The sequence below is a fragment of the Podarcis vaucheri genome, assembly GCF_965113315.1.
Source record: "Podarcis vaucheri genome assembly, chromosome: 10".
Classification (NCBI taxonomy): domain Eukaryota; kingdom Metazoa; phylum Chordata; class Lepidosauria; order Squamata; family Lacertidae; genus Podarcis; species Podarcis vaucheri.
Window position 1 is genome coordinate 61,138,054 of NC_138748.1, and position 26,146 is coordinate 61,164,199.

At 46.1% G+C, this 26,146-nt stretch overlaps 1 protein-coding gene across 2 annotated transcripts in view; it reads left to right on the top strand.

Moving 5' to 3' along the window:
* PDE3A (phosphodiesterase 3A) overlaps positions 1 to 25,908 on the top strand; it is a 297,327-nt gene extending 271,419 nt beyond the window's left edge. For both annotated transcript variants that reach the window (XM_082238786.1, XM_082238785.1), the window contains 9 exons: positions 440 to 609; positions 4,108 to 4,245; positions 8,658 to 8,769; positions 10,918 to 11,031; positions 12,400 to 12,599; positions 13,940 to 14,143; positions 16,020 to 16,175; positions 17,090 to 17,330; positions 23,105 to 25,908. In XM_082238786.1, the coding sequence (XP_082094912.1) occupies positions 440 to 609; positions 4,108 to 4,245; positions 8,658 to 8,769; positions 10,918 to 11,031; positions 12,400 to 12,599; positions 13,940 to 14,143; positions 16,020 to 16,175; positions 17,090 to 17,330; positions 23,105 to 23,313 (1,544 nt within the window). In that variant the 3' untranslated portion in view covers positions 23,314 to 25,908. The remainder of the gene's footprint in view (positions 1 to 439; positions 610 to 4,107; positions 4,246 to 8,657; positions 8,770 to 10,917; positions 11,032 to 12,399; positions 12,600 to 13,939; positions 14,144 to 16,019; positions 16,176 to 17,089; positions 17,331 to 23,104) is intronic.
* Positions 25,909 to 26,146: the final 238 nt, after the last annotated feature.

Here is a 26,146-nt window from a genome sequence, read left to right on the forward strand (position 1 = left end):
TCTTATCCTGAAGCAAAGTTATTAACCTGAAGCACTATTTTTGGGTTAGCGGAGTGTGTAACCTGAAGCGGATGTAACCCAAGGTACCACTGTACCTTTTAAAAAAAATAATTCCCTTTTCCTAGGACACTCTGGGAATTGTAGCTGTGTGAGGGAAATAGAGATCTCCTAACAATTCTCTGCACCCTTAACAAACTACGCTTCCCAGAATTCTCTGGGGGAAGCCACAGCTGTTTAAAGTGGCCTGATGCAGCTCTAAATGCATGGTACAAAAGGGGGCCCCTGTCTGTCTCTCTGTCTGCCCTGAGCAAATTTGCAGATTGGCAGAGCGAGCCACACAGGAGCGTAGGCAGCAGCTTTTGACAGCCCAGAGGAGCTGTTTCCGTTACCAGCTTGATCCCTGACAGCAACTAACAGGCAGCTGCGCTTGCATTTTCAGAGGACCCAGCACAAGCCACTTCCGACTATGAAACAAACAACAGCGACAGCAGCGACATCTTGCAGAATGACGACGAGACGGAGTGCTCCAAGGAACGGGAGCGCGTGGGGTCCATCTGCAGGACGTACGCGCCAGAAACGATCATACTGCATACTCTGTTGCCGCCGGAGGTATCTCATTCACTTTTCTGCCTGTGTGTTTCTAGCATGCCTGTTGCGGGGGGAAAGGCACTGCCTCGAGGTTTGCAAAAGTAAATAAATAATAATTTCCCATTTGGATCACATCTCTGTGGCTGAGCCACGCTAAAGGTTTCACACTCAATCCATAACATCTCCACTTAAGGTGTGGAGTGTGGGGCCCACAGGCACAGGAGACAGACGCAGCCATCAAGACTCCCACTGGGCCACAAGCCTCAATGGCCCTTTGAACTGCGATGACGCCTCTTGGTCATCTGGTTAAAGGACAGGCACTTCTAGGTTTAACGTGGCTGGAATGTAGCTTTTGCTATTATTATTATTATTATTATTATTATTATTATTATTATTATTATTACTACAGTTGTACCTCGGGTTAAGTACTTAATTTGTTCCGGAGGTCCGTTCTTAACCTGAAGCTGTTCTTAACCTGAAGCACCACTTTAGCTAATGGGGCCTCCTGCTGCCGCCTCGCCACCGGAGCACGATTTCTGTTCTTATCCTGAAGCACTATTTCTGGGTTAGCAGAGTCTGTAACCTGAAGCGTATGTAACCCGAGGTACCACTGTACAAAGCTGGGAGTCTGTTGCTGCGCCTACTTTCTCCTCTGGCCCCACCCGCTGCTGACCTGGTCTCCCCCAAAAAGTTGCCCATAAGTGAATGTGGCCATTAGGCTGAGAAAGGCCCCACACAATCTTCCTTCAAGAGAAGCTCAGGCAGCAGGTGTCCTCTGAGAGCCACTACCTGTCAGAGTTAAAGGTAAAGGACCCTTGGACGGTTAAGTCCAGTCAAAGGTGACTATGGGGTTGTGGCGCTCATCTTGCTTTTAAGCCAAGGGAGCCGGCATTTGTCCACAGACAGCTTTCTGGGTCATCTGGCCAGCATAACTAAACCGCTTCTGCTGCAATGGAACACTGTGACGGAAACCAGAGCACACAGAAACACCGTTTACCTTCCCGACACAGCGGTACCTATTTATCTACTTGCACTGGTGTGCTTTCGAACTACTAGGTTGGCAGGAGCTGGGACAGAGCAGCAGGAGCTCACACCTTTGCGGGGATTCAAACCACCGACCTTCTGATTGGCAAGCCCCAGATGAATCAGTGGCCTGAACCAACTGGTATATATTTTCAGGGCTGGTCTGGGCACTTTCTTGTCAATTTTTCTGCCAATCCATGCTCACAACTGCCTCATCGGGAAGAGTTGCTGTGATTTCTAGGCCTGCACTCTTTTGGTTCCTTTGAATAAGGAGTTAATTTCACAGACACCAAATGCTTCATTGCTTACTCCTGACTCCAGCTCTTGACAGAGTGGAGAAACTGCCAAGGGGGCCCCTTCTCTCAGTCTCAGCACCCAAAAGGGTCTGTAGGAAAGGAGGCAGTCTTTGTTTGGGGCCTGAGCCATTGAGGGCTTTAAACACTAAGAGAAGCACCTTGAGTTGTGCCCCGAAACAAACTGGCAACCATTGCAGCTTGAAGCTCAACATTATTCCATGAGTGCTTATTATTTCTTACTATCTTCCCCTATATTTCCAGCATTCAGGCTGTGAGTGCCATTGCTTATGTTGCCCTATGCAAAAGAGGGCGGTAACAGCACACTCAAGGAAATCCAAAAGTTTGTAGATGTGCAAAAAATTATTTAGGGTGGAGGAATGCTAAGCATGGGAGAGTCCCTCCCCTAAAGAAAACCCACTCGGTTAAAGACTATGTTCAGTGGCCATGGAATGCTGATTTTGTTAGGGGTGGTGGTAGGGAGATGGAAAACCATGGGGAAGAGGGGGAAAGGACTAGGGAGTCTGGAATCCTGTACAGAAACTCCCCACACTGCAGTGTTCTGTTGCAAGCCGCCCCTACGGGTGTGTATAAACTCTTATTATCGCCATCCCATATCTCGTTGTACTTAGCTAGAGAGAGTCAAACTACCCTCTAAAGAGATGAGAACTCCCATGCAGCTTTCTATTTTTGATGGCACAGATGAAGAACTCCAAAACAGCAAAATCCATTAAATAAAAAAAAAATTAAGTGAAAATCAAATGTATCACGCAAACCAAGAAAAACATTGGGCGATAGAGAGCGAAATGGAGCAGGGCTGCTGCGAATGATTGTGCAACAAGGTGCAGATGTGGCCTAAATTAAGCTCTTAAATATCCACATTTGGCTCATAACTAATAGCCCCCCAGGGGGTGGTACAAAAGAGTCCAAGCTGAAGATTTGAAGAGAATTCCTCACTTCCAAGGGCCCACCCTCCAAGCCCTCCAAGCCAGTTTGAGGTCTTTTTTAAAAAGCAAATAACTTTCCCTCACCAGATGCTAGCTGGTAACGTTCACTTCCAGCTCAGTTAGCCCTGTAAACCCGGGTGGAGAGCTGTTTGCAGAAAGCATACAGTTGCAAGCATCTACACAAGAGTGGAAACCTGTGCCCATCTAGATATTGCTGGACTACATCTCCCATCATCCTTGACTTTAGCCATGCTGGCTGTGACTGATGTCATGGACTGGTTCGGCACGGAGTTGCCCAGCAGGCACTATCAGGGAGGCACTGGCCGGAGAACCCCCAAAGGAACAAGGCTCAGAGCCAGGAGGTTGGTGGTGGGATGACAGTGAGTGTTCAGAGGGAGAAGACTGGGAGGAGGGGGTGTCAGAAACAGAAGAAGTAACAGGGTTTAGTGAGAAGGGAGAGTCTGTGGCAGAGAGAAGTTTAGAAGCAGGAGAGGAGAGGAGCAAAGAGGCAGGAATGGGTTATGGGTTAGGGTGGTGAAAAGTCACAGGGGTCTCCCCTTTCTGCTGCAACAAGCTCCCCTTCAGCCCTGGTCTGCTAAGACCAGAAGAGGCATGAAGTGGGAGAAGCAAAGGCAAACATACCAGCATAGTCTCAGATTGCTTCAAAAGGCGGGGATTTTGGCAGCTGTGGAAAAGAAGGAACTTTAGTCTCTGCAAGAGTTGCTGTGGTCATTAGGCCTGACATTGCTGTGCAGATTGTTTTTCTAATAAGCAGTTAACTTGTGTGATTTACTGCCGGCTCGTTTCTGACAGCTGATGGGAGTTGCAGCCAAGCAGCTTGTGGAAGGCTACAGGCTTCCTCCCTTCCTCACCTGAAAATCTCACGCAGTCGTAGAGAAACTCTTTCCCTCCAGGGAATATGCTGGTGAAGCAAACTTTGACCCCAACCTCTGTGGGTCAACTTTGACAAGTGGGCAACACTGTCTAGCTATCAAGTCAGCTGACTCCATCATAAGGAACCTGCCCGTCATAAGGAACATGCCCACCTGTCAAAGTTTGCCCCCTGTGGCGATGGGTGGATAAAGTTCTGGTCCGCCAGTTCAAAAAGTCCCCCCCCCCGCTTGATCCCAGCCAACCTGGGATTGATATGCGTCAGTAATAATGGCACAGTGTGTATATTTAGAGAGGGGCTTAGTAACCCATGTTTTTTGCAGTGTTTTGGTAACCCTCAAAGCATGTGTTGTTTCTTGATACAGGACAAGCCTATTCTTGCCCCAGAGCCTCTAATAATGGACAATTTGGACCCTCTTATGGAGCAGCTAAACAATTGGAATTTCCCAATCTTCGATTTGGTAGAGAAGATAGGCAAGAAATGTGGTCGGATCCTCAGTCAGGTAAGGAAGTGTGCGTTGCAGACTTGGGCTGGGGCCTCACTTTGGGTAAAGTGTGTTCCTGGTTAGGGGGAAGTACAAGAACTGTGATCCACAGCTCTTTACATGCACAGAGCTCCCATGCACACAACAAAGTCACCTGCATGAGTTTAGGGAATTCTTGTTGCTCAAAGAGAATTAGGTCCCACTGTACCAAGTTGAAATCCTGAAAGGGGAGGACAAATGTCTTTATAACTATGGTTGCTATTTAGGAAGAGTAGTGGGGGTAATTCCCCTCTCCTTTATTGCAAACCACATGATATTATTTCTTGCACTGCATCTATTTTCTGACCAATTTGCAGACCCTGCCCCATGGAAGGAAATCCATGTCCCTTCAAATGTTGCTGGACTGCAACTCCTGTCATCCCAGAATATTCCTGATGCTGGCTGATTCTCATGGGAGTTGGCATTCAGGGATATCTGGAGGAACACATACTTCCAGCTTTGTTCAGCACCTTCTCTGCTTGGTGCTAACCATGGTTTACTCAAAAACCAGTTCACTAACCATGCTTACAGACTGTGGTTTGGAGCTGTGTCAGGGCAGATGCTAAATTAACCTTGGTGAGTACCAAAAGAAGGAAAGGAGATGGAATGCACATGCCAGAGGAAGGGTGAGGTGCTAACCATGATTTGGAGATTGGGAAGCATAATATCTGCACTTGGCCCAAATGTGTGAGATCAGACCAGGCTTTTGAAATGGATGCATCCGTTTATTTAAAGCCTAGAAAATTAATATTTGTGCTTCCTGATGCAAGAAAAAATTAAACACCTTGTGATGGTGCATAGCAAAGGACCTCGGGGGTTTGGAGTGATTCATTCTTAGCTTTCTGCAATTTGCATTGCCTTCCTGATTTAAACCTAGTGAGAGGGAGAAAGAAATTAGTGAAATGAATTACCGATGTGTGCCACATAGCCTGAAATTTATGAAATGGAATAAAGAAGAGTTGACATATCCCCCACCCCCTGGGGGAAGCATATGCCTTTGGAAAGTAGAACCAATGGATCTCCTTGAAGAATATTTGAGAAGCCATCTACGTACATTAAGAGGGATGCTAAAATGGTCTAGATTTCTCTCTCTCTTTTTAGAAGTAAGCTAAAAGCATCCATCTGTGGTGCAATAGAAAGCACTCAAACACAGCACCAGCAAATCACAAAATGCAACAGACAATAATCCATGCAAAGGGGTTGGGGGGAGACTCTGGACTCAGAATGGAAGAGCAAACCCTTTCTAATCTGCACTGCAGTTCAGTAGCAAGCTGTGTAGATGGGTAATGCCTTAATTTATGGCTTCCGTTTGCTTAACGGCAACCCCTGTCAGGATAAATCAGGTTTTGCTTGGAAAGGAGGAGCTGGAATTGAAGGCTGCAATTAAGGGAGAGAAAGACCAGATCTGGTTTAAAATTAAAGCTACCTTCCCCTTGCTACTTCAGTCAAAGTACTGAAAAACAATATATTGGGCAGGGGGTCAGATTCTAGGAAAACCTGTTGGGATGCGGCTCCAGGAGGTTATAGCTGCAAATGAGAATTTGGGAGGTGTTTCACGACCAGGCCTGCTAAATAAGAGCTATTAACGTCCATGTCTTTGCGCACAAAGAAAATTAAGCAACTGAGGAAGGTGTTGGAAGGCGTTGCCTTCCTGTCATTTGGTGAGAGGGTCTATTAAAGTGTTCTGGGAGCAGCTGTGATGGTGAGAGCAGAAACCCTACTCATTTCAACACATTATCGTTGCAGTACTTATTTTTGTTGCTATTCATGGATCGTTATTATGTTCAATAGCAGCAAAACATAAGAACACAATAGGAGCTCTGCAGGACCAGGCCAAAGGGGCATCTAGGCCACAGTCACACCTAGTCCAATCCCCTGAAACACAGGAATCCAGCTAAAGCATCCACGACAGATGGCCACTGAGGAAGCAAGTGTCTCCAAGGCACCACCTGCACCATGCATTTAAAACACTTTAAACCAGGCTTCCTCAAACTCGGCCCTCCAGATGTTTTTGGCCTACAACTCCCATGATCCCTAGCTAGTAGGGCCCAGTAGTCAGGGATGATGGGAATTGTAGTCTCAAAACATCTGGAGGGCCGAGTTTAAGGAAGCCTGCTTTAAACCGCCAAAGCTTCCCCCAAAGAGAAGTTTGTTAAGGGTCCCGAGAGTTGTTATGAGACCATCCCTTTCCTTTCTCAGAGTAGTTCAACCATCAATCCAGGAAGTTGGAGAGTCAGTTCATGCGGGAATGTTCAGGGAGGCAGGAGAAGATATATTGTTTTTTAATATCCTTCCTAACTTGTGCTAGCAAGTTCTATAATTGAGCAGAGTTTTAGCATTCCCCTTTAAGCACACAGTGGGTAGCTGGTTGCAAGCTTGTTTAAGCTTCTCACTATGGCTTCCTAGTAAAGGTAAAGGGACCCCTGACCATTAGGTCCAGCTGTGGCTGACTCTGGGGTTGCGGCGCTCATCTCGCTTTATTGGCCGAGGGAGCCGGCGTACAGATTCTGGGTCATGTGGCCAGCATGACTAAGCTGCTTCTGGCGAACCAGAGCAGCGCACGGAAACGCCGTTTACCTTCCCGCTGGAGTGGTACCTATTTATCTACTTTCACTTTGATGTGCTTTTGAACTGCTAGGTTGGCAGGAGCAGGGACCGAGCAACGGGAGCTCACCCCATTGCGGGGATTTGAGCTGCCGACCTTCTGATCAGCAAGCCCTAGGCTCTGTGGTTTAACCCACAGCGCCACCCATGTAAGATCCCTTATTTCCCTCTTAAAAGAAGAAACACGCCACAATCTTATTTAAGATATATAAAAGTAGTTTACTCACAGCTCCATCAGTTCACAGATGGATCCCTGAAGGCAGACTTAGTTACAGATACATACATGTGAGTCTATCCCATAAGGAGATAGTCTCTTTGTCCTCTGCTGGCTGAAAGCCAACAGGGCATCTCTAGCTAAAAAGCTACTGGTCCAACAACGAAGTCCAAAAGAGGGAGGGAGTGGCTTCGTGCTTTGTGCTTTTGTTACCTGCACAGGTAAGGTCACGTCCACCTCTAGTCACATGCAAAGGGAGTATGTCCCAGCCAGGAGGAAACAGGAAGTTTTCGACTGGCTGGCCCAAACATCCCCTTGCATGTCCCCTCTAGGAAAACAAGGAATGTTGCATTTGTCTGCTACTTATGTATCACAGTTCACAGGGAACTGTGCCATTGTAGCTCTGTGTGGGGAACAGCGGTCTCCTAAGAACTCTCAGCACCCTATAGTGCAACACCTAGAATTCTTTGGGCGAAGTCATGGCTGCTTCAACTTGTTGGGATCATATGGGTACAGGGAGGCAGTGATGGCCACCGACTTGGATGGCTTTAAAAGAGGAATGGACAAATTTATGGAGGAGAAGGCTTATCAATGGGTACTAGCTATGACAGCTATGTTCTTCTTCCATGGACGAAGGCAGTAATGCTTCTGAATGCCAGTTGCTGGAAGCCACAGGAGGCGGAGGGTGGCTCCTGTGCTTGAGTCCTGCTTGGCCATTGTGAGAATAGGATGACGGAGTGGGTGGGCCATTGGCCCTACCAGCTGGGGCTGGTGGAATCCAACAGCATCTGGAGGGTCAAAACTTCCTCACGCCTGCCTCACAGGATTGTGAGTTAGATTGTAGAGATGAGGTTAAAAATGAAGCTCTTGAAATGGCTAGAGTTCAAAACAGACGAAGTGGCTTGCAGGCTATGATGGAAAGTATTCTGGTCAGACCTCACCTGGAGTACTGTGTCCAGTTCTGGGCACCACAGTTCAAGAAGGACACTGACAAACTGGAACGTGTCCAGAGGAGGGCAACTAAAATGGTCAAAGGCCTGGAAACGATGCCTTATGAGGAACGGCTAAGGGAGCTGGGCATGTTTAGCCTGGAGAAGAGGAGGTTTAGGGGTGATAGGATAGCCATGTTCAAATATATAAAAGGATGTCACATAGAGGAGGGAGAAAGGTTGTTTTCTGCTGCTCCAGAGAAGCAGACACGGAGCAATGGATCCAAACTACAAGAAAGAAGATTCCACCTAAACATTAGGAAGAACTTCCTGACAGTAAGAGCTGTTTGACAGTGGAATTTGCTGCCAAGGAGTGTGGTGGAGTCTCCTTCTTTGGAGGTCTTTAAGCAGAGGCTTGACAACCATATGTCAGGAGTGCTCTGATGGTGTTTCCTGCTTGGCAGGGGGTTGGACTCGATGGCCCTTGTGGTCTATTCCAACTCTATGATTCTATGATTCTATGATTCTATTCCACAGAGGCCTTTGGAGTTGTTGTTGGAGGCCATATTGTGTGTTGTATAGCAGTGTGGATTCTTCCATGCCAAGCTCTGTGTTTTACAGTTACTTCTGCTCTGTTTTTCCAGGTGTCCTACAGGCTCTTTGAGGATATGGGGCTATTTGAAACCTTTAAAATTCCCATGAGAGAGTTTATGAACTACTTCCATGCTTTGGAGTGTGGATACCGAGAGATACCTTGTAAGTATTGTCAGGAGCTCAGCCTACACTCGAGTAGGACTCTGGCAGAGACACATGCCCGACTGGCATGTTCCCTCCCTCCTGGTCTATCGTTCGGGAACTTCATAAGCTTTCTTCTGCCCGAACATCACAGCGACCGATGCCAACAGACACCAGCATACTTAGGGATCCGCAGAGTTTGCGCACCTTGCGTGACAGACCTCAGCAACTCAGCATTTTGGCTAATCTACTTTATTTATGTATAAACACACACGGAGCACTGCTCCTTCTCTCTCTAGCATCAGACAGCAAAGAGAAAAAGACCAAAGGACAATAGTCCCACTTCACGGAACACAGTAACACAAACATCCTGACTCCGTCACTTCCCGCTCTGTGGAGTCAAAACATATCATGTCATGTGAAAGACAACAATCCTATGACTGCAATCATGGGGCAGGAATTCTAACAAGTATGACAGCAAGAGTGCGATACTTGCTGATTCCTGTTTTTCCATAATGAACCTTCTTTCAAGGCTGAGAGTGCCTAAGGCACAGCACAACCCCCCAAAATTAAATAATTTGAATCCAGAGCACGTCCGATAAAAATGCCGCAGAAACCTATAAAACTCAGCTAAGTCCTGCTTAGAGTAGACCCACTGATATTCCTGTTAGTCGTGCCCATTAACTTCAGTGAATCTGCTTTGAACAGTGTTGCGTAGAGCCCCAGATCCATAATGCACACTGTTAAACTTTCACAGTGCGGTGTACATGTCTACTCAGAAGCAAGTCCCATTGAGTTCACTGGACTTGCAGAGATGGAAGGTGGCAGCGATTTCCATTCTGTCTTGTTGTTGCTGCATTATTCATCTCGCCACCCACTATGGCCAGAACTAACCAAATTAAATATGTAATGAATTTCAGTGCATTTTCATTGGAAAGGACATGTTTAAAATAATGCATCTGTTCCTCAGACCTGGGGTCTACCACCCATTCTCATGCACAAGGCTTTCTAAATTATACAGAATAACGAATGATACTTCACTTTATGATTGGGGATCAGGGTTAATGGTGTGGTAGCCCATTTGTGGACAATACTGAAGTAGAGTACAAACCAAAACAGATCAGAATTGATAGCAGATGTCATTCTGCCTGCCCTTAACCACTGCCCACTTGATTCTCCCATATTTTCATGTATTACTGAAATGAGCAGTGATGTATAACTCACTTTGAGACAGGGAAGATTAGACACCAAGAGGACATTAATTTAGAAATGAATGGATTAACTTTATAGAATATATGAAGGAGCATTGTTAACATTGAAAAACGTTAGCAGGTTTGGATTGGCACGTAATATAATTTGATAAAGGGTATTGAAAAAGGAGGTTTAATAGATTGGATAAAAGTATTTAGTCACAGAAAAGAGAAGAGACAATTATTGGAAACCAGGGAGAGGAGTGGGGGGAAGTCCGGGGGTCGGAAGAACCCCTATAAAGATATTGAATTTGTTATGGATTAACAAATCCATTGGGGACGCGGGTGGCGCTGTGGGTTAAAGCCTCAGCGCCTAGGGCTTGCCGATCGAAAGGTCGGCGGTTCGAATCCCCGCGGCGGGGTGCGCTCCCGCTGCTCGGTCCCAGCGCCTGCCAACCTAGCAGTTCGAAAGCACCCCCGGGTGCAAGTAGATAAATAGGTACCGCTTACCAGCGGGAAGGTAAACGGCGTTCCGTGTGCTGCGCTGGCTCGCCAGATGCAGCTTGTCACGCTGGCCACGTGACCCGGAAGTGTCTCCGGACAGCGCTGGCCCCCGGCCTCTAGATGTGAGATGGGCGCACAAACCCCAGAGTCTGTCAAGACTGGCCCGTTCGGGCAGGGGTACCTTTACCTTTACCTTTAATGCAAATAATACTGTATGATATAGATAGATAGACAGACAGACACACACACACACACACACATTCATATAAAAACTCACTTTGAGAAGGTTGGAAACACCTGCAATTTTATCATAGCAAATGAATATTCCTATCCCCCTTCAGCTTTTTCCTTAGCTCAGCAGTTGACCTTAGTTCCTGCGAGAGAATTGAGCCGCGAGCAGGGAATTGATTCTGTCTGTCCAACAGATGGTGCTGTTGACCCCCCCAGCAGAAGTAATCTGCCTTTGTCTTAACAGATCACAACAGGATCCATGCCACTGATGTTCTCCACGCTGTTTGGTACCTTTCAACACAGCCTATACCAGGACTCTCAACTGTGATTAATGACCATGGGTCAGCAAGCGATTCAGGTAATTCTATTAGCATGCGATTTTGGGGAGCCCTTAAGCTGGTTTCTTGGCCCAGTGTCTATTTCCGCAGGAAATTGGACATGTTTACCAGTTGCGTGTAGAAGAAGCACATAGAAGAGGCTTGTGATGGCCACTAACTTGGATGGCATTAAAAGAGAACTAAACAGATTTCATTTTTCATTTCACTTTCAATTTGTATATCGCCTTTCTGTATTACTATACACAAGGCGATTTGCAAGCTGAAGAAACAACAAAAAAGACTGCAAAGATTGCACGCCTAATGACAATCTGACAAAAACGTCATGATAAAAACATGACTTTCAAATAAACAACTTACATCAAATAAAGCAATTTTCAATAATCCATTAGAATATGATGGTAAACGGTAAAATTAAATATCAACAAATAATAATTAAACAGTTTTCACTTAACAATTACAATAGAGAATTACTAAACCATGATCAATAAAAATAACAACAATGCATAAAACACCACAATACCATGTAGGATCAAATTGAGAAACAAGGACACACAACTTATAAAATTATCTTTTAAAATATCCCTGAACTCATAGAGGATAAGTTGATCAGAGGCTACTAGTTCTGCCTCCCTTGTTGCTCTCTGTGTAACAGAATAACCAGACAAGACAGTAGCAGATCGAGTTTTGGGTTCAAATAGGCCACAACTTTATTGGTTACAGATGGGAAGGGTTTGGCATAGGCATTGGGTGAAGCCATTTAACTACCTCCAGCCCATCTGCTGGAGGTGTAGCTAAGGGTAAAGCACACCGTATCGGGGCTATGACCTATATAAAATAGGGGTACCCCGCCCCAAGGGGTTTCCATTGGAGTTCTGTGGCCCTAGCCTCTGTCTGGCTTTGGACAGAAGCAACTCCTCATGGAGTCCTTTAACCAGGGAGGGTCAGGCAGAGGCTACAACCTCCTTTCCAACCAATACTAAGGCTTACCCAGTACATAACCACCAACTGTGCCAACCAAGGTTTTCAGCTGCCCAACCTCTCATGCTCCCAACCAACCCCTTATGCCCTCAAAAATCGAAGAGGAGTGATGGGCCAGTCTCAATTTATTCCCCTGGGGGTGGACCCAAGCGATGTCTGCCTTTGCAGGTGCCCAGAGTTCTCAGTTGCTGGTGCTGCTTTTTGGGTGTGGGTACTGAAGTAGTAGATTTGCAGCTGTGATATATATATAATTTTTAGGATACAGCAGTATAGAATTTTTTTTTAAAGAACAAATGAGCAATGGATACAAAACTGATCCAGGTTAGGCGTGGCAACTGGGCACAAAACCGAACCCCGGTTGTCCCTGTTCTTCACAACAAACTCAGCAAATGTCCTGGTTTTCTGCTCAGATTCAGATAGCGGGATCACTCACGGCCACCTGGGCTACGTCTTGTCGAAAACATACGCACCAACAGACGATGGCCATGGATGCTTGGCGGGCAACATCCCTGCCCTCGAACTGATGGCCCTTTATGTAGCTGCTGCCATGCACGATTACGACCACCCGGGGAGAACCAACGCCTTCTTGGTTGCCACCAGCGCTCCTCAGGTAAGGATGGCTGAGATCGACCCTGACTTGGGTCCATAGAATTGACGCTTTGACAGAATTCTCGTAAGAGTGAATCTCAAGTCAGCTCTGAGCTCTACAACAAGCCACAGCTTGTCCACACACGTCAAAGCCAGTCAGTGCTGGTTCAAACAAGCCAAAACCAGTTCTATCATGCAACACACTCCGCTTTAGGATACATTTTTAAATGAAAAACCTTCTCAGATACTTTTTAATTGAATTACTTTTTTAAAAAAATGCCTCAAGTAACATATTATTGCTTGATTTCTTGTTTATTCTCATATTTTGCCACACCCATTTATCCTAAATGGAACCCAGTAAGGCAGACATTCATGCACAATTTTTTTAATGTGATCTCATTGAGATCCCAAGATGAAATTTTGCAGCTCTTAGTAATATGAAATAATCAGTATTTTTTTGGAATTTTTAAAACCATAATGTTTTTTAAAATCACTTTTTTAAATTTTGTAACTTAACTTTAAAATTTAAAGTAAGTCCATCATGTGCCATATTGCATTAAAGCAGGGGTCGGCGAACGTTTCCGCCAGTGCGCCAGATCGCCTGTGCTCACCCGTGCACCCGTGTGCATGCGCACACTCCCGCTGCTCTTTGCCCGCTGGCTTTTGGAGCCATGGCGGGGGAGGGGGAGGTGTCTGCGGCTTCCGATTAGCTGCAGGACCTTCCTGCAGCCAGTAGGAAGCTGTGGCTGTGCCCTGCAAGTCAGTCCCCACACAGAGCTAAACTGCTGCACCGGTTTAGCTCTGCGCGGGGACTGACCGAGCTGGTAGCAAGGGCCAGGGGCTGGTTTAACGACCCCCTCAGGCCATATCTGGCCCGCGGGCTGTAGTTTGCCGACCCCTGCATTAAAGCCCATGAAGTTCTGAAGGGATTGGTATTTTTTGTTTTGAAATACCTCAGTTATCACTTGATATGGAATGACCCGTCACTAATCAATCAGGGGCATTTTCAAAGGGGACACCCATTGTCTGTGTGTGAATGTGTGTTTGTTCCCTCTTGCTCATGACTAAATCAAACAGTGTGTAGAGAGACATCTTTAACATTGTTTGCATTTTTTGCCCCACCCACTTCCTCTCCTTTGCCTCTGACCCTTTGCCCCTGAGGTGGTTGGCAGTGTACAATCCCATCCTTCAGGTTGAAAGAGGTACGTCCCTTCACAAGGCCTAGTTTAATACCAGGAGCTGGAGGGGATCTAAGCAGAGTCTCCAGAACATGGATAGGCCCTCAGTGCTATATGTGGCCTCTCAGGGACTAGTAGAAATAAAATAAATTGTGCCAAACTGTCTATCCTTCTCTCCGTTTAGGCTGTTCTGTATAATGACCGTTCTGTTTTGGAAAACCATCATGCGGCAGCTGCGTGGAACCTCTTCATGTCCAGACCAGAATATAACTTCTTAGTCAACCTCGATCATGTGGAGTTCAAGCACTTTCGGTTCCTTGTCATTGAGGCAATCTTGGCCACTGATCTGAAGAAGCACTTTGACTTTGTAGCAAAGTTCAATGCCAAGGTAAACTTGATTCCATGTATGTCCTTTGCGCTCCAACCTTTGTATATCCAAGTTGGCTGGGGGAAAGGTTTTATCATCCTAATGTTTTGCAAGGATGGTGCCCCAGGAACAATATCATGTGGTTCTGGGACTTGAATCAACAAAAGGTGATTTCCCTTATTCAGTTAGAAGTTATGCTGCTCAAATCTCATGTAAATTCCCATTTCCACTCACTGCAGCCTGAAATGAAATTGGAGGCGCCCAATTGTTTTGGCCGTAAGACAAAGAAGTGTTTGACCACCCCTGACTCTTACAGATACAGCAGGCAAAACGTTACATGAATACAGTACACTGTCATTTAAGTCCCAGCACTTTGATGGGTAGAGAGTGAGCTTCAGGTGCCAACAGATGATATTTTCCCACAAACTGGCATTAATACCAAACTGTGGGTTAAACCACAGAGCCTAGGACTTGCCGATCAGAAGGTCAGCAGTTCGAATCCCCATGATGGGGTGAGCTCCTGTTGCTCAGTCCCAGCTCCTGCCAACCTAGCCATTCGAAAGCACATCAAAGTGCAAGTAGATAAATAGGTACCGCTCCTGCGGGAAGGTAAACAGCGTTTCCATGCGCTGCTCTGGTTCGCCAGAAGTGGCTTAGTCATGCTGGCCACATGACCCGGAAGCTGTACGCCGCTTCCCTTGGCCTATAGAGCGAGATGAGCACCGCAACCCCAGAGTTAGCCACGACTAGACCTAACGGTCAGGGGTCCCTTTACCTTTACCTTACTTGGCATTAGATGTTGGATCCGCTACAGCAACTCAGATTGGAAATCAGCAACAACAAAGAAGGCTGTGCATTTCTAGCACATAGGGAATGTCCCCAATTTCCAGCTAGTTGGGACCAAGGATGCATGTCCTGCCTTCAAAATGGCAGATTTCGAATCTGTATGGGCAGGAGTTGATAACACATCACATCTCCTTTTGTCTCAGCAAACACGCCCCCCCCCCCCCCGGTTCACAATACTGTCGTACCTTGGAAGTCGAACGGAATCTGTTTCAGAAGTCCGTTCGACTTCCAAAACGTTCAGAAACCAAAGCACGGCTTCTGATTGGCTGCAGGAAGCTCCTACAGCCACTCGGAAGCTTCGGAAGCCGCACCAAACATTTGGCTTCCGAAAATCCTTCGAAAACCGGAATACTCACTTCTGGGGTTTGATCATTCGGGAGCCGATTTGTTCGGGAGCCAAGGCGTTTGAGATCCAAGGTACAACTGTATAGGAGAAAGAGTTTCCTGTTCCTGTTCTTTTCCTGATCTCACAGTCCTGGCCTCTCCTAAACTGAGCCCAGCTCCTCAAACATACCCGTATGTCCCTGGATGCCAGTATTGGGCATTCACCCTCCCCTCCATTCTGAACAGAGGAGAGTCCAAAGAGCAGCAGTTCCTGATTTGGATGCCATTTTCACATTTCCTGGGGTAGGTAGGGGGCACGCCTGCACCGTTTTGCAGTCCTGTTTCTCTTTCTGCTCTTTGGTGTTTTGCCACTCCCCCGTGGCAGCCCTTCTATGTCAGGCACCCATGGCTGGCACATTCTCAAAATTCCAGATATGCCCACTGACACAAAATGTTTGCCAACCCTTGGGTGGATTGGAGCCAGAGCCCCAGTCAAATATGCTGGTGAGGACAGATGCTGCTGGATTTGCTTAAGTTAAGCTCTATAAGTATATGTGTGTAATGGCAATATAATTTATGTAAAGCAAATATAAATGATACGTCAGCCGCCACCCCCAACAGTGCTGTTCTGTGCAGCTGACATCGCATCCTCGTTCTCCAACTGTTTTGCGTTATGCGTGGCTGCGACGGTATCGCACCGCTCACTGTAGTCCCGTCTGTCTGCCAGGTCAATGATGATGTTGGCATTGATTGGACGAACGAGAACGACCGCTTGCTGGTTTGCCAGATGTGCATCAAGCTGGCAGACATCAACGGGCCCGCGAAATGCAAAGAATTGCATCTGCAGTGGACGGAGGGCATTGTCAACGAATTTTACGAACAGGTAACTAGCCTTAAGTTGTTGCTGGAAGGAGCAAGGGGACACACAAACCTCTAGGGGATGGGGTTAGGGCAGTGGCTCTCTAAGGTTGTGGCACATCACCCTGGTGTGAAAGGAGAGTGTGGCAAGCATGGTGGGAAGATTCAGTGTATTGTGGGTGTATAGCCAGAAACTATATGTATGCATGCCTCTCTTCAAGAGCATTGGCTATTCTTCTACAGTTCTCCACAAATTATGGCTGTGAACAGGAATATTCAACTCTGACAAATCAGATCAGAAAAGAGAAAGCCTTCTTTGTGTTGATGAGGAGATGAGAGTTGGTTTGTCTCAAATTAGACGTAATAGAAACGAGATTACCTGGCAAAAGCAAGCTCACACCTCTCTTTGAGTTTGTAGACATACTTAAGATACATATGTAAGAGGCTCACTTAGAATTATATTTTGGGGGTGGTTTGTGTTCTTATGATGTCCTGTGATCGTATTATAAATTAGTTGTGTTTTGTGTTACAAATCAAGCACTGCTGGGAGTTGTTTCTTTTTGTTTTCCAATGTATTTATCTATTTTTAAAAATGGTGTTGCATGAGCAACTTTTTTATTCCATAAGTGTGGCCCAGAGAAAAAAAATTGAGAACCACTGGGTTAGAGTTAGGGTTAGATTTAGCTCTGAATTACACTTCTTTTCTCTGCGGTTTGTTGGCTTTGGATAGGCACATGATCAAGTTCTAACTGATAGCTCCCCTGTGGGTTGTTATTGTTGTTTTTGAAGAGGGAATCGATTTGCACCAGGTCTCTGTCCTCACTTTGTTGGACTCACCCGGTGAGAGTCCTGGGTCAGGACAGCAGTGGGAGACCCATTGTGCATTTCTGTTCTAAGGGATCAAGACAGCATTATAACAGACCCTCTCCTTTTTCTAAGGGTGACGAGGAAGCCAGCTTAGGCCTCCCCATCAGCCCTTTCATGGATCGCGCTGCCCCTCAGCTTGCAAACCTCCAGGAATCCTTCATCTCTCACATTGTGGGACCGCTGTGCAATTCCTATGACTCAGCAGGGCTGATGCCAGGGAAGTGGGTCGAAGATAACGATGAGTCGGGCGATACTGATGAACAGGAGGAGGAAGATGCAGCAGACATGGACACCTATGAAAACCCCGAGTCAAGTAAGTTTGTTATTTCTGTGTGTGCTCGCTCCCGCAGACTCAACACCTTGGCTTTTAACCCTTCCCTCTTCCCCTGCCATGTGGTGTTCCTAGTTAAAAGTCCACTCATCCCCAAAGCTGATATTTGCCCTAGGGGGAAATAAGCAACTTCAGTTTAATTGGGACAATGGTACAAAGGAAGAGGTTTTTTGGTTTGTTTGTTTTTAAACCCTCTTCCGCAGTAACATACCACATGGATGGCGGTCCTACTGTGGCTGTGAAGACCCCTCTTCCCCCACATTCGAGGCCAGATGAGCTTGTACATAAGCACCTGGGTCGAGGGAGGTCACAGCTGCTGGGGAAGTCCTTCAGTTGCTGCATTGGGCAGTCACATACATACATACATACATACATACATTTGTATGCCACCTTTCCACAGTTGAAAATCCATGTGTATATATATAACTGCAACGTAACAAAAGCAGTCATCAAAAATAAATAAACTATATAAAAAACACACACAACCAAACTGGACAATTTCCACATAAATCGCAAGATCTAAAATGAAGATACAAAAAACCAAGAGCAACAACAGGGAGCAGGTCCTATTATTCTTACTAAGTTTGTATACCACCCTTCACCCCAGGATCACAGCACTGTTCACAACATAAAAATACAAAACCCGAAAAGTAACCCAAAAAGGATAAGCTGTGCAAAGGAGGACATATTTTCTGGTCCCTGCCTACCCCTCAGACAATTACTTGGGCAAATATTCATGGCTTATGACTCTTTAATGCAGCCCTCTCTCTTTGTGACAACATAGTGCAAGATGGCACTTTCTCCTTAGTACATGGGAAACGTTGGCCTAGAATCTCTTCCATCTTCTTCCAAGTTCAGTCAGGCATGCCACCAACAAAAGCTCTCAGTGGAACTCAAAAGGTCTACTAATTCCTCTTACTGTATGGCTCATGGGTACAAAAAGAGCAGAATTCTTAGTTTTCAGATACCTGGAATTATCAAGATGGGCTAGCAGAAAGAGTGGGTTTTTTAAGAAGGGAAATAGCTGAGCTATTGCATGAGAGCATGATGCCCCAAACAGTGTTAGAAACTGAGGTACGAAAGCTAGGAGCTACATGGCACCTTAAACCTAGGTTATGGGTGCAGCAACGGAATGTCTAGGCTTGCTTTCTTACAACAAGAATACATGAATGAACTGCAGCTAAAATATTATGTTCATTTCTCACATGGTCTAGTCCTTCCCCTGCCCAACCCCCTAATATTCTTAAGAGGGTCTCTTCTCCAGTCTTCAGAGAGTAGCTGGAAGTGGGGAGGCAGAAAAAGGTCCTCCTTTACTTCCACTCTGCAGTTTTAATCTGAAATCTTAGGTTCAGTACTGTGCCCAGAGCTCAGAAACTGCTTGCACTAATGAAATTCCCTGTCGCAAAATGCGCCTGGGGGTTGGGCTGGGCAGAGGAGGAATGGTGGAGACCAGCTCCCCATCCTGACCCTTCCAGGGACGAGGAAGAGGAAGACAGTGTAGATTTACAACAGGGCTTTGTGGGAGGTCACAGCTCAGAGGCAGATGAAAGGGAAAGTTGGGAAATAATGGGAGGGGAGCAGCAGCTGGCTGACACGTTGTCACAAGAAAGCATTCCAGACCCTCCATCTCCCAGAACCCAGCAGGCCTCAAAAGTAGGGGAGCAAAGAGCTCAAAGACAGAAGGCACTTAGCAGCACCCATAGAGGAGGGGATGATGATGACGAATGAAGAAGTGAGAGAGACAGGGTGGAGATTCACTCGGGACGACACCATTATCCAAGAGGCTGTGTTCTATAGCCTCTCTCCGTAATGTCTGAAATAAAAAAGGACAGTAAGAAACTTTCCCTTGTCTTTATAGTTTCCTGGGCAACCAGCTGGGAGCTGCTGACAGCACTCTGACACTAGAGCAATGGAAGTTTCAAACACTGCCCCCCAAACACACAAGATTGTGGCAACTAGAAACACACATTTGGGGGGGGGGTTGTGCTCTCTCACAGGTCACATGACTTGCACAGGAGACCACCCAGAAGGTGCACATCCTGGTTTTGAGCTGAGACATCAACATTTCCAAAAGTAGGGGGTCCATGGCTTAGCTTTTGAAAAACGGGATCCACAGTTCTTAGCTGGGTACCACTGCTCTAAGCCCCAGACACCTCAATGTGTCTTCATAGGAGAGTTCCTCCATTCCCTTGAAAGGCCCATCTTGGTGGCCCTTCTCTGAACCTTTTCAAACTCTCTACAATATCCTTTTTGAGGTGAGGCCGCCAGAACTGTACACAGTACTCCAAACGCAGCCACACCTGCATAGCAGCACGGTGCAGACTGTTTCATTTTCAATTCCTCTCCTATCGACCCCTAGCATGGAGCGTGCCTTTTCCACAGCCGCCGCACACTGGGTCAGCAGCTTTGTTGAGCTACTTCTGTTTTGACCCCAAGATCTCACTTCGGGTCTGTTGCCTCCTGTTCAGACCCCAAGACCCCTCTCTAAGTTCTTGCATTCCCCGTGCAACCCCCTGACCTAAAAGCAAATGAGTGCAGTTGCAGCAGTTAGTCTGATTAGGTTTGCAGTGGTTCCGAGCAGAATCTCAGGTGGTGATAAATGCTCTAATGACCTCTGCGGAGAGCTGCAAGACTCGGGAGGGTGGCGAGGGGGGGAGTGTTGTCTCCCGGGAAACCAGGGATAGAATGTTCTAACACGGAGCGCTGTGCGGAATAGAGTTTTCTCCTGATTAAACCTTCAGGTTTCCTACAGGGGAGTGAAAGCTTTCTAATGAAGGATTGAACTGGATTTGGGCTGTGCCACAGTGAAAAGCTCTTTGTTTGCCGTTGAAAAGCTTGAAGGACTCAACGGTTTGGCTCCTGACACACACTTAAGGCCACCTGGAAACGCTAATCTATGCACACATTTCTTTGCGACAAAACATTCCTCTACGTCATTTTTTTTCCCCATCCCCACCGGCTCTTCATTAAAACCTTCAAGAGGTTCATATCGCTGAAGTTTGTAGCTGCTGCTGCTAAGGATAGGTGATGGGGGAGTTTGCAAAGGAGCAACTTTTAAGTGTTTGTTTTGCTAAGATTCTTAGCTTGAGAACTCTTGCCACTTCAGCTCAGTGGTTCTGGAGCCCAGAGTGGGTACGTTTGCCTCTGTGGCGTGAGAAGGTTTCAGCACACAGTTGTCTCGGGAAACCTCCACAGAAGCATGTGGGATTATTATTCGTACAGCACATGGTTCATTTGCTCAAGTGGTACAGATCAGTCAACTGAACTTTTTAGTTGATAAATCAGCGGTGGCTGGTTTTAATTGGTCAGAGGTTAGGGCAAATTGTAATACGAAAACGAAAATATTGGTCAGATGTTAGGGAAAATTGTAATACGAAAATATTAAAAGTCTTAATATGTTTTCTTATAGCATTTATTTAATCATTTCATAAAAGTTACATGCCGCTTGACTATAATAAAACCTTAGAGTGGTTTGTAAAAAGAATGGAACAATAAAATAAGTTAATAAACAAAACCAGTGTAAAACAGCTATTTAAAACATTCAAAAACAGATACAAAAAAACCAATAAGATGAAAACCAGATTAAAACATGTGTCGGCATTCTATGTGTCTATAGGTTTGCCTAAACAAAACAGTTTTCATCAGGTGCCAGACAGAAACAGTGAATTGTCAATAGGCAGGGAGTTCCACAGTGTGGGGAAATGAGCAGTAGTGTTTGATAATTAAATCTTAATCTATGTCTAAGTGCCTTCAATACAGCCTCAGCTAGCCTGGGCCCCTGCAGATGTTTTGGACTGTATCTCCCATCATGGGAATTGTAGTCCCAACTTAGCTTGGAGAAGGCTACTTTAGTACCTATGGTGGGGTACTATGATGTGCACATTTTTGTAAATTTGTTCAGGTCACAGCCACACCATGTGCTTAAAGTACTGTCTTGCCACTGGAATAATCATGGACAACCCTGAGAACTGTAGTTTGTTAACGGTGCTGGGAATTGTAGTATGGTGGGTCAGCACCTTTTGCAAACTGCAGTTCCCAGGATTCTCCATGTGGCACAATTGGGCTTTAAATGTACGGTGCAAGTGTGACCTCGATTGTAAATAAAAGGGGGGGACACAGAGAATGAGGAAGTGGAGCCACACCAATAGCTTCCCAGCAGGTGGATCACTGTTGCTTACTGGGAGGGTTGGGGCTGTGGACAGGTTGATTTTTAAAGTAATGTAACCATGCTTTAAATTTATGGTGCAGATAAGGTCTGTGTATGGGACACAGGTGGTGCTGTGGTTTAAACCACACTGCTGCTTGGACTTGCCAATCGGAAGGTCGGCAGTTCGAGGCCCCGCAACAGGATGAGTTCCTGTTGTTTGATCCCAGCTCCTGCCAACCTAGCAGTTCAAAAGCACACAGTGCAAGTAGATAAATAGGTACCGCTCCGGCGGGAAGGTAAATGGCATTTCCGTGCACTGCTCTGGTTTCGCCAGAAGCGGCTTAGTCATGCTGGCCACATGACCCAGAAAAACTGTCTGCGGAAGCGGACAAACACTGGCTTCCTCGGCCTGTAAAGCGAGATGAGCACTGCAACCCCAGAGTCGTTCACAGCTGGACTTAACTGTCAGGGGTCCCTTTACCTTTAAGGTCTGTGTATACACAGAATTAAGCCCTAATGTGCTTCCAGAGAGGTGTCCATTGTGGGGTGGGTGCTCTTGATTTATTCAGATTTTTTTGCAGGGTCCACACAATGGCATGGGCAAATGCTAAGCTATATTCTCTACCCCTACCCTAAATTTAATCTGCAGAAAATCCTGTAATGAAACAACCTGGTGACAGCGACCCATTTGAGATAGCTTAATCCATTTGCAATATTAAATCCCGATCTGTGAGCATAGGAACATAGGCTTTCTACTTTAGGTCTATCTAACTTACCATTGTCAGCACCAGACCAAAGTAGAAGAGTGATGGACCTTGTCATTCAGCAACATTAGGAAGACCATACCCGGTCTCTGCAACCTTGACTTTCAGCTGGTAGGTCAGGGGAGCAGCTCCGCCAACGTGCAAATAAATGTCAACACTAGAGGCTCCCTGCACCCCGGCCCATGTTGCTCACCGACACTGCAGCAACAACAATGGCAGCCATGAAGTCCTGCCTGGATTGGCCTCCTGGCTGGCTGCTTGCTCAGTCCACTGAACTATCTGCCCATTGGCTCACTCAGCTGGGTTGCCTGCTTGCTTAAACTCTGGGCTTCCCTCCCTCTGCTGTGTGTGTGAGTGAGTGGGCAGGCAGGTGGTGGTGACGACAATGGCAGTGGTAACGTGGTAAGGCCCTTCTGCCCACTTGCTTGCTTTGTGTGTTTGTTCACTTGCGCCACCAGCCTGCCTGCTTCATTCGCCCATTCTGCCCATTGTTGTCGCACTGCAGTTCATGTGGCCCCCTGCTGCCAGCCACGTGAACTGTAGCGTGATGCACGTTCCCACCTTGCATAAATATTATATAGTAAGAAATTAAGAAATGCTTGCTTGGGTTAAAGGTGGGTCCCGGTCTTAAAAAGTTGAAAACTACTGATTTACACTGATTGGCAGCAACTCCCCAGGGTTTCAGAGAATGAATTTTTCCCAGCCCCGAATGGAGGTGTTTGGTATTGAGCCTGGAGCACCCTGCGTGCAAACAGATCCCATCTACCACTGAACCTTCCCTTTCTATTCATACTCTGTGCACGGTTGCAGCTTAAGGCATCATTTTCCCCTGTGATGTTTTGCAGGGAAGAAGAGGAGGAAAATCTACTGCCAAATCACTCAGCACCTACTTGAGAACCATCAGATGTGGAAGAAAGTCGTTGCGGAGGAGGAACGGAAAGCCAGCGCAGAAAAGCAACCCTCCGAAGAGATTGAGGCTATAAAAGAGGAGGAGGAAGAAAAAGGGAAGCCCAGAGGGGAAGAGGAAAGCAAAGCACCCGAGACAAACCAATGACAAGGATAGGATGTTGAGCAGTATTTTGAGACAAGGATGACTTGCGCACCTGTTCCTTTTTACAAGCCAGCACAACACTTAGACACAACACTGTAGAAATACGGGATAATGCACCTACAGCTGTTTAAGTTGTTTCTCTTTACCTTTAAACTCCTCCGCTCAAAGAAGCTTTCACACTGCAACACCAACTTTTACAGACTTTCGTATGGGATGGGAATATTAGCTTGGGTTTATCAGCTTCATTTTGTTTTGTTTTGTTTTCGTTTTTTTAATGATGGCATATTATGGTAACTGTGATAATGAAAGAGAAAAAAAGGAGGAGAAATTTCTGCTCGCAGTGAAGGGGGTGGCGGTTGCCTTTGTTCTTCTGTCTCCATGATATGGCGTCAGTGATCTTATCCGTGAAATATTGGTTCTGTTGTGCCAGTATAGAGAGAGACACATGTGGGGTGGTACGCATAGCATCCCTGAACAAATGGATGTGATGTTGCATTTGAGGCTGGCTGTGACACTAGAGTATGTTATCTCAGCACATGCACATAAGGTTCCGACCCCAGAATGTCAAGAAGATGGCTCCTGCATGGGGTGTAAATTTTGTCTGCAAATGTGACCTCCTTATCTTTCTCAGCCTCGGGGAGCCTGTGTTAGAAGCACTCTGTCTTTCTTCTTCTTCCGCACAACTCAGAATAATTCAGGCAGGCATAACCCAGGGGCAGCTTTGGGCTCTGCAAAGCAAGGGCAGCCAATGGCTGGAGCAATCTTTTCTGCAGCTGGCTGGTAGCTCGTTTCCTAAAAGGGGCATCCATTGGCAAGTTAACACTAGTTGTATTCACACCTGCAGACTGTACAAGTTTACACTGGATCACACGTGCGCTTTGTACAAGTTGCAAATGACCGACACCAGTCATCCGCAGAAGGGAAGGCACATCCAACCACTGGCGTTCATCCGTCATGTCCAAGGTCTCTTGAGTCAGAAAGCGCTGGGGAGAGAGATTTGCATGGCCCTCTTCAATGCCTCCTTTGATAATAATCATATGATTCCAGATGTCTTGTGGGCTTATGAAAAAAGAGGCATATTGGCTGATTCTCAGTTTAATGTCAAGTAATGACCGAAGATGCTTGGTCACGGCTTATTGTGATATTTTCAGTTCATACTGGAATTTGCAGGGAGGGTCATCAAACTTGGTCCTCTGCAACAGTGGCTTTCAGATTGTCTGTTTTTGGGGAACGCGTTCGGCATTGATTAGTTTGCTGCAAATCATGTGTATATCGCTGGTAGTGAGAAGCAAGCTATATTTTGGGGAGAGTTATTCTTCCATTATGGATATTCCCATAAAAGCAGTGGTGGGGAACCTGTGGCCTTCCAGATGTTATTGGACTCCAGTTGCCATCAGCGCCAGCCAGAGTAACCAAGGATGATGGGCATTGTAATCTTTCAACATCTGGAGGGACATAAGTCTCCTTCCTTGAAAAAGCCATGGCAGATTTCCAAAGAGCCCCAGAGTTCCCCCGAAACACAGTTTGGGAAACTACTGACGGGTTTAACTCTTGGCAGAAGTGCCTGTGAAAAGCATCTGTGCAGAAGTTGGGGGGACTTTTGAGGATGGGGTTATCTTTCTGCTCCTCTTTCAGGACAGGAATTAACTGTGCTGTTCCTTTTCAGTGAAGGGTTTTCCCATGTAGCCTTTGACATCCGCTGGAAAAAATCATATGTAGAATAAGTTATAATTTAACTTTTCCTATATAGGTATGCTTGCAGGGCTACAATAATCTGGCAAATGCATGTATTTAGTTTCAAGTCCCCCTCAAAATACCTTTAAGGAGGCGTTGTGACTGGGTGGGTGCAGAACAGGTGTGGAGAAGCTTTGGCCCTCCAGATGTTTCAGACCCATACCTCCCAATGACAGTGCTTGCTGGGGCTGATGGAAGTCGTTCAGAAACCGCTGGAGGACTGACAGTTCCTCACACCCGGTGTAGAAAATGATATGAACTTAGGGGCCGAATGCACATTGTCAGTGTTTATTTTTTCTGTTCTCATTCTACTCACGGCCCCTAATGTTGGTCATGTGGGGTTTTATTTTTAAAAGGAGGTTTCACTCTCAGTCTTTAAAAGCAGCAGGATGAGAGATGTGGAACCATCCAGGATCTCTGAAGTCAAAGGACCTTTGCAGTGCTTAAACTGAAGAGCACAGAGACCTACTCTTTGTGTGTGAGAGAACAGCCACTGGAAGTGAGGTCAAAGCATGTCATTCCGCAGCAAGGAATTAATTGGCAATTAATAGCTTGCTTAGATTCTCCTTGATCCAACAGAAGGATTTATTTATTTTTACTTTGGAATTCGGTTTTGCTGTTTTGAAAAGCAAACAGAAGATCAGGTCTTCAGCAATATGCTGTTGTTTTTTTGGTCGCTTAACTGATTATTTTTTTTAATCTCCTTGTCCATGATTTGCTTATCTATATGTAAATATGGAAATGCCTTTTGGGTCTTGTAGATAATAAGGGGGAAGAAGGGTGGGGCATTTTTGTAAAGATAATTTAAGAAAAAAAGCTATTTTTAAAAAATAAAATGTAGCCATTTGCTCGTTCGACAAATAAGATCTTGCATAATTGGTAGTGAGACTTCAGCATCAATCCTCAGAGGCAGGTTTTACCAAGGATAACTGAGTTTCAGTATCAAGAGTCTAGCCATTGATCACTGCCCAACTTGAGTTTCAGTAGCACTATATGTGGAGACGGATCTGCTTGCATAACTTAAAAGTGTGCTCAGAAATTGTGCCAAAGTTAGTGTGCCAATCCTGAGACCCAGTACCTTAGGTCTTGTGCATGATGCTTC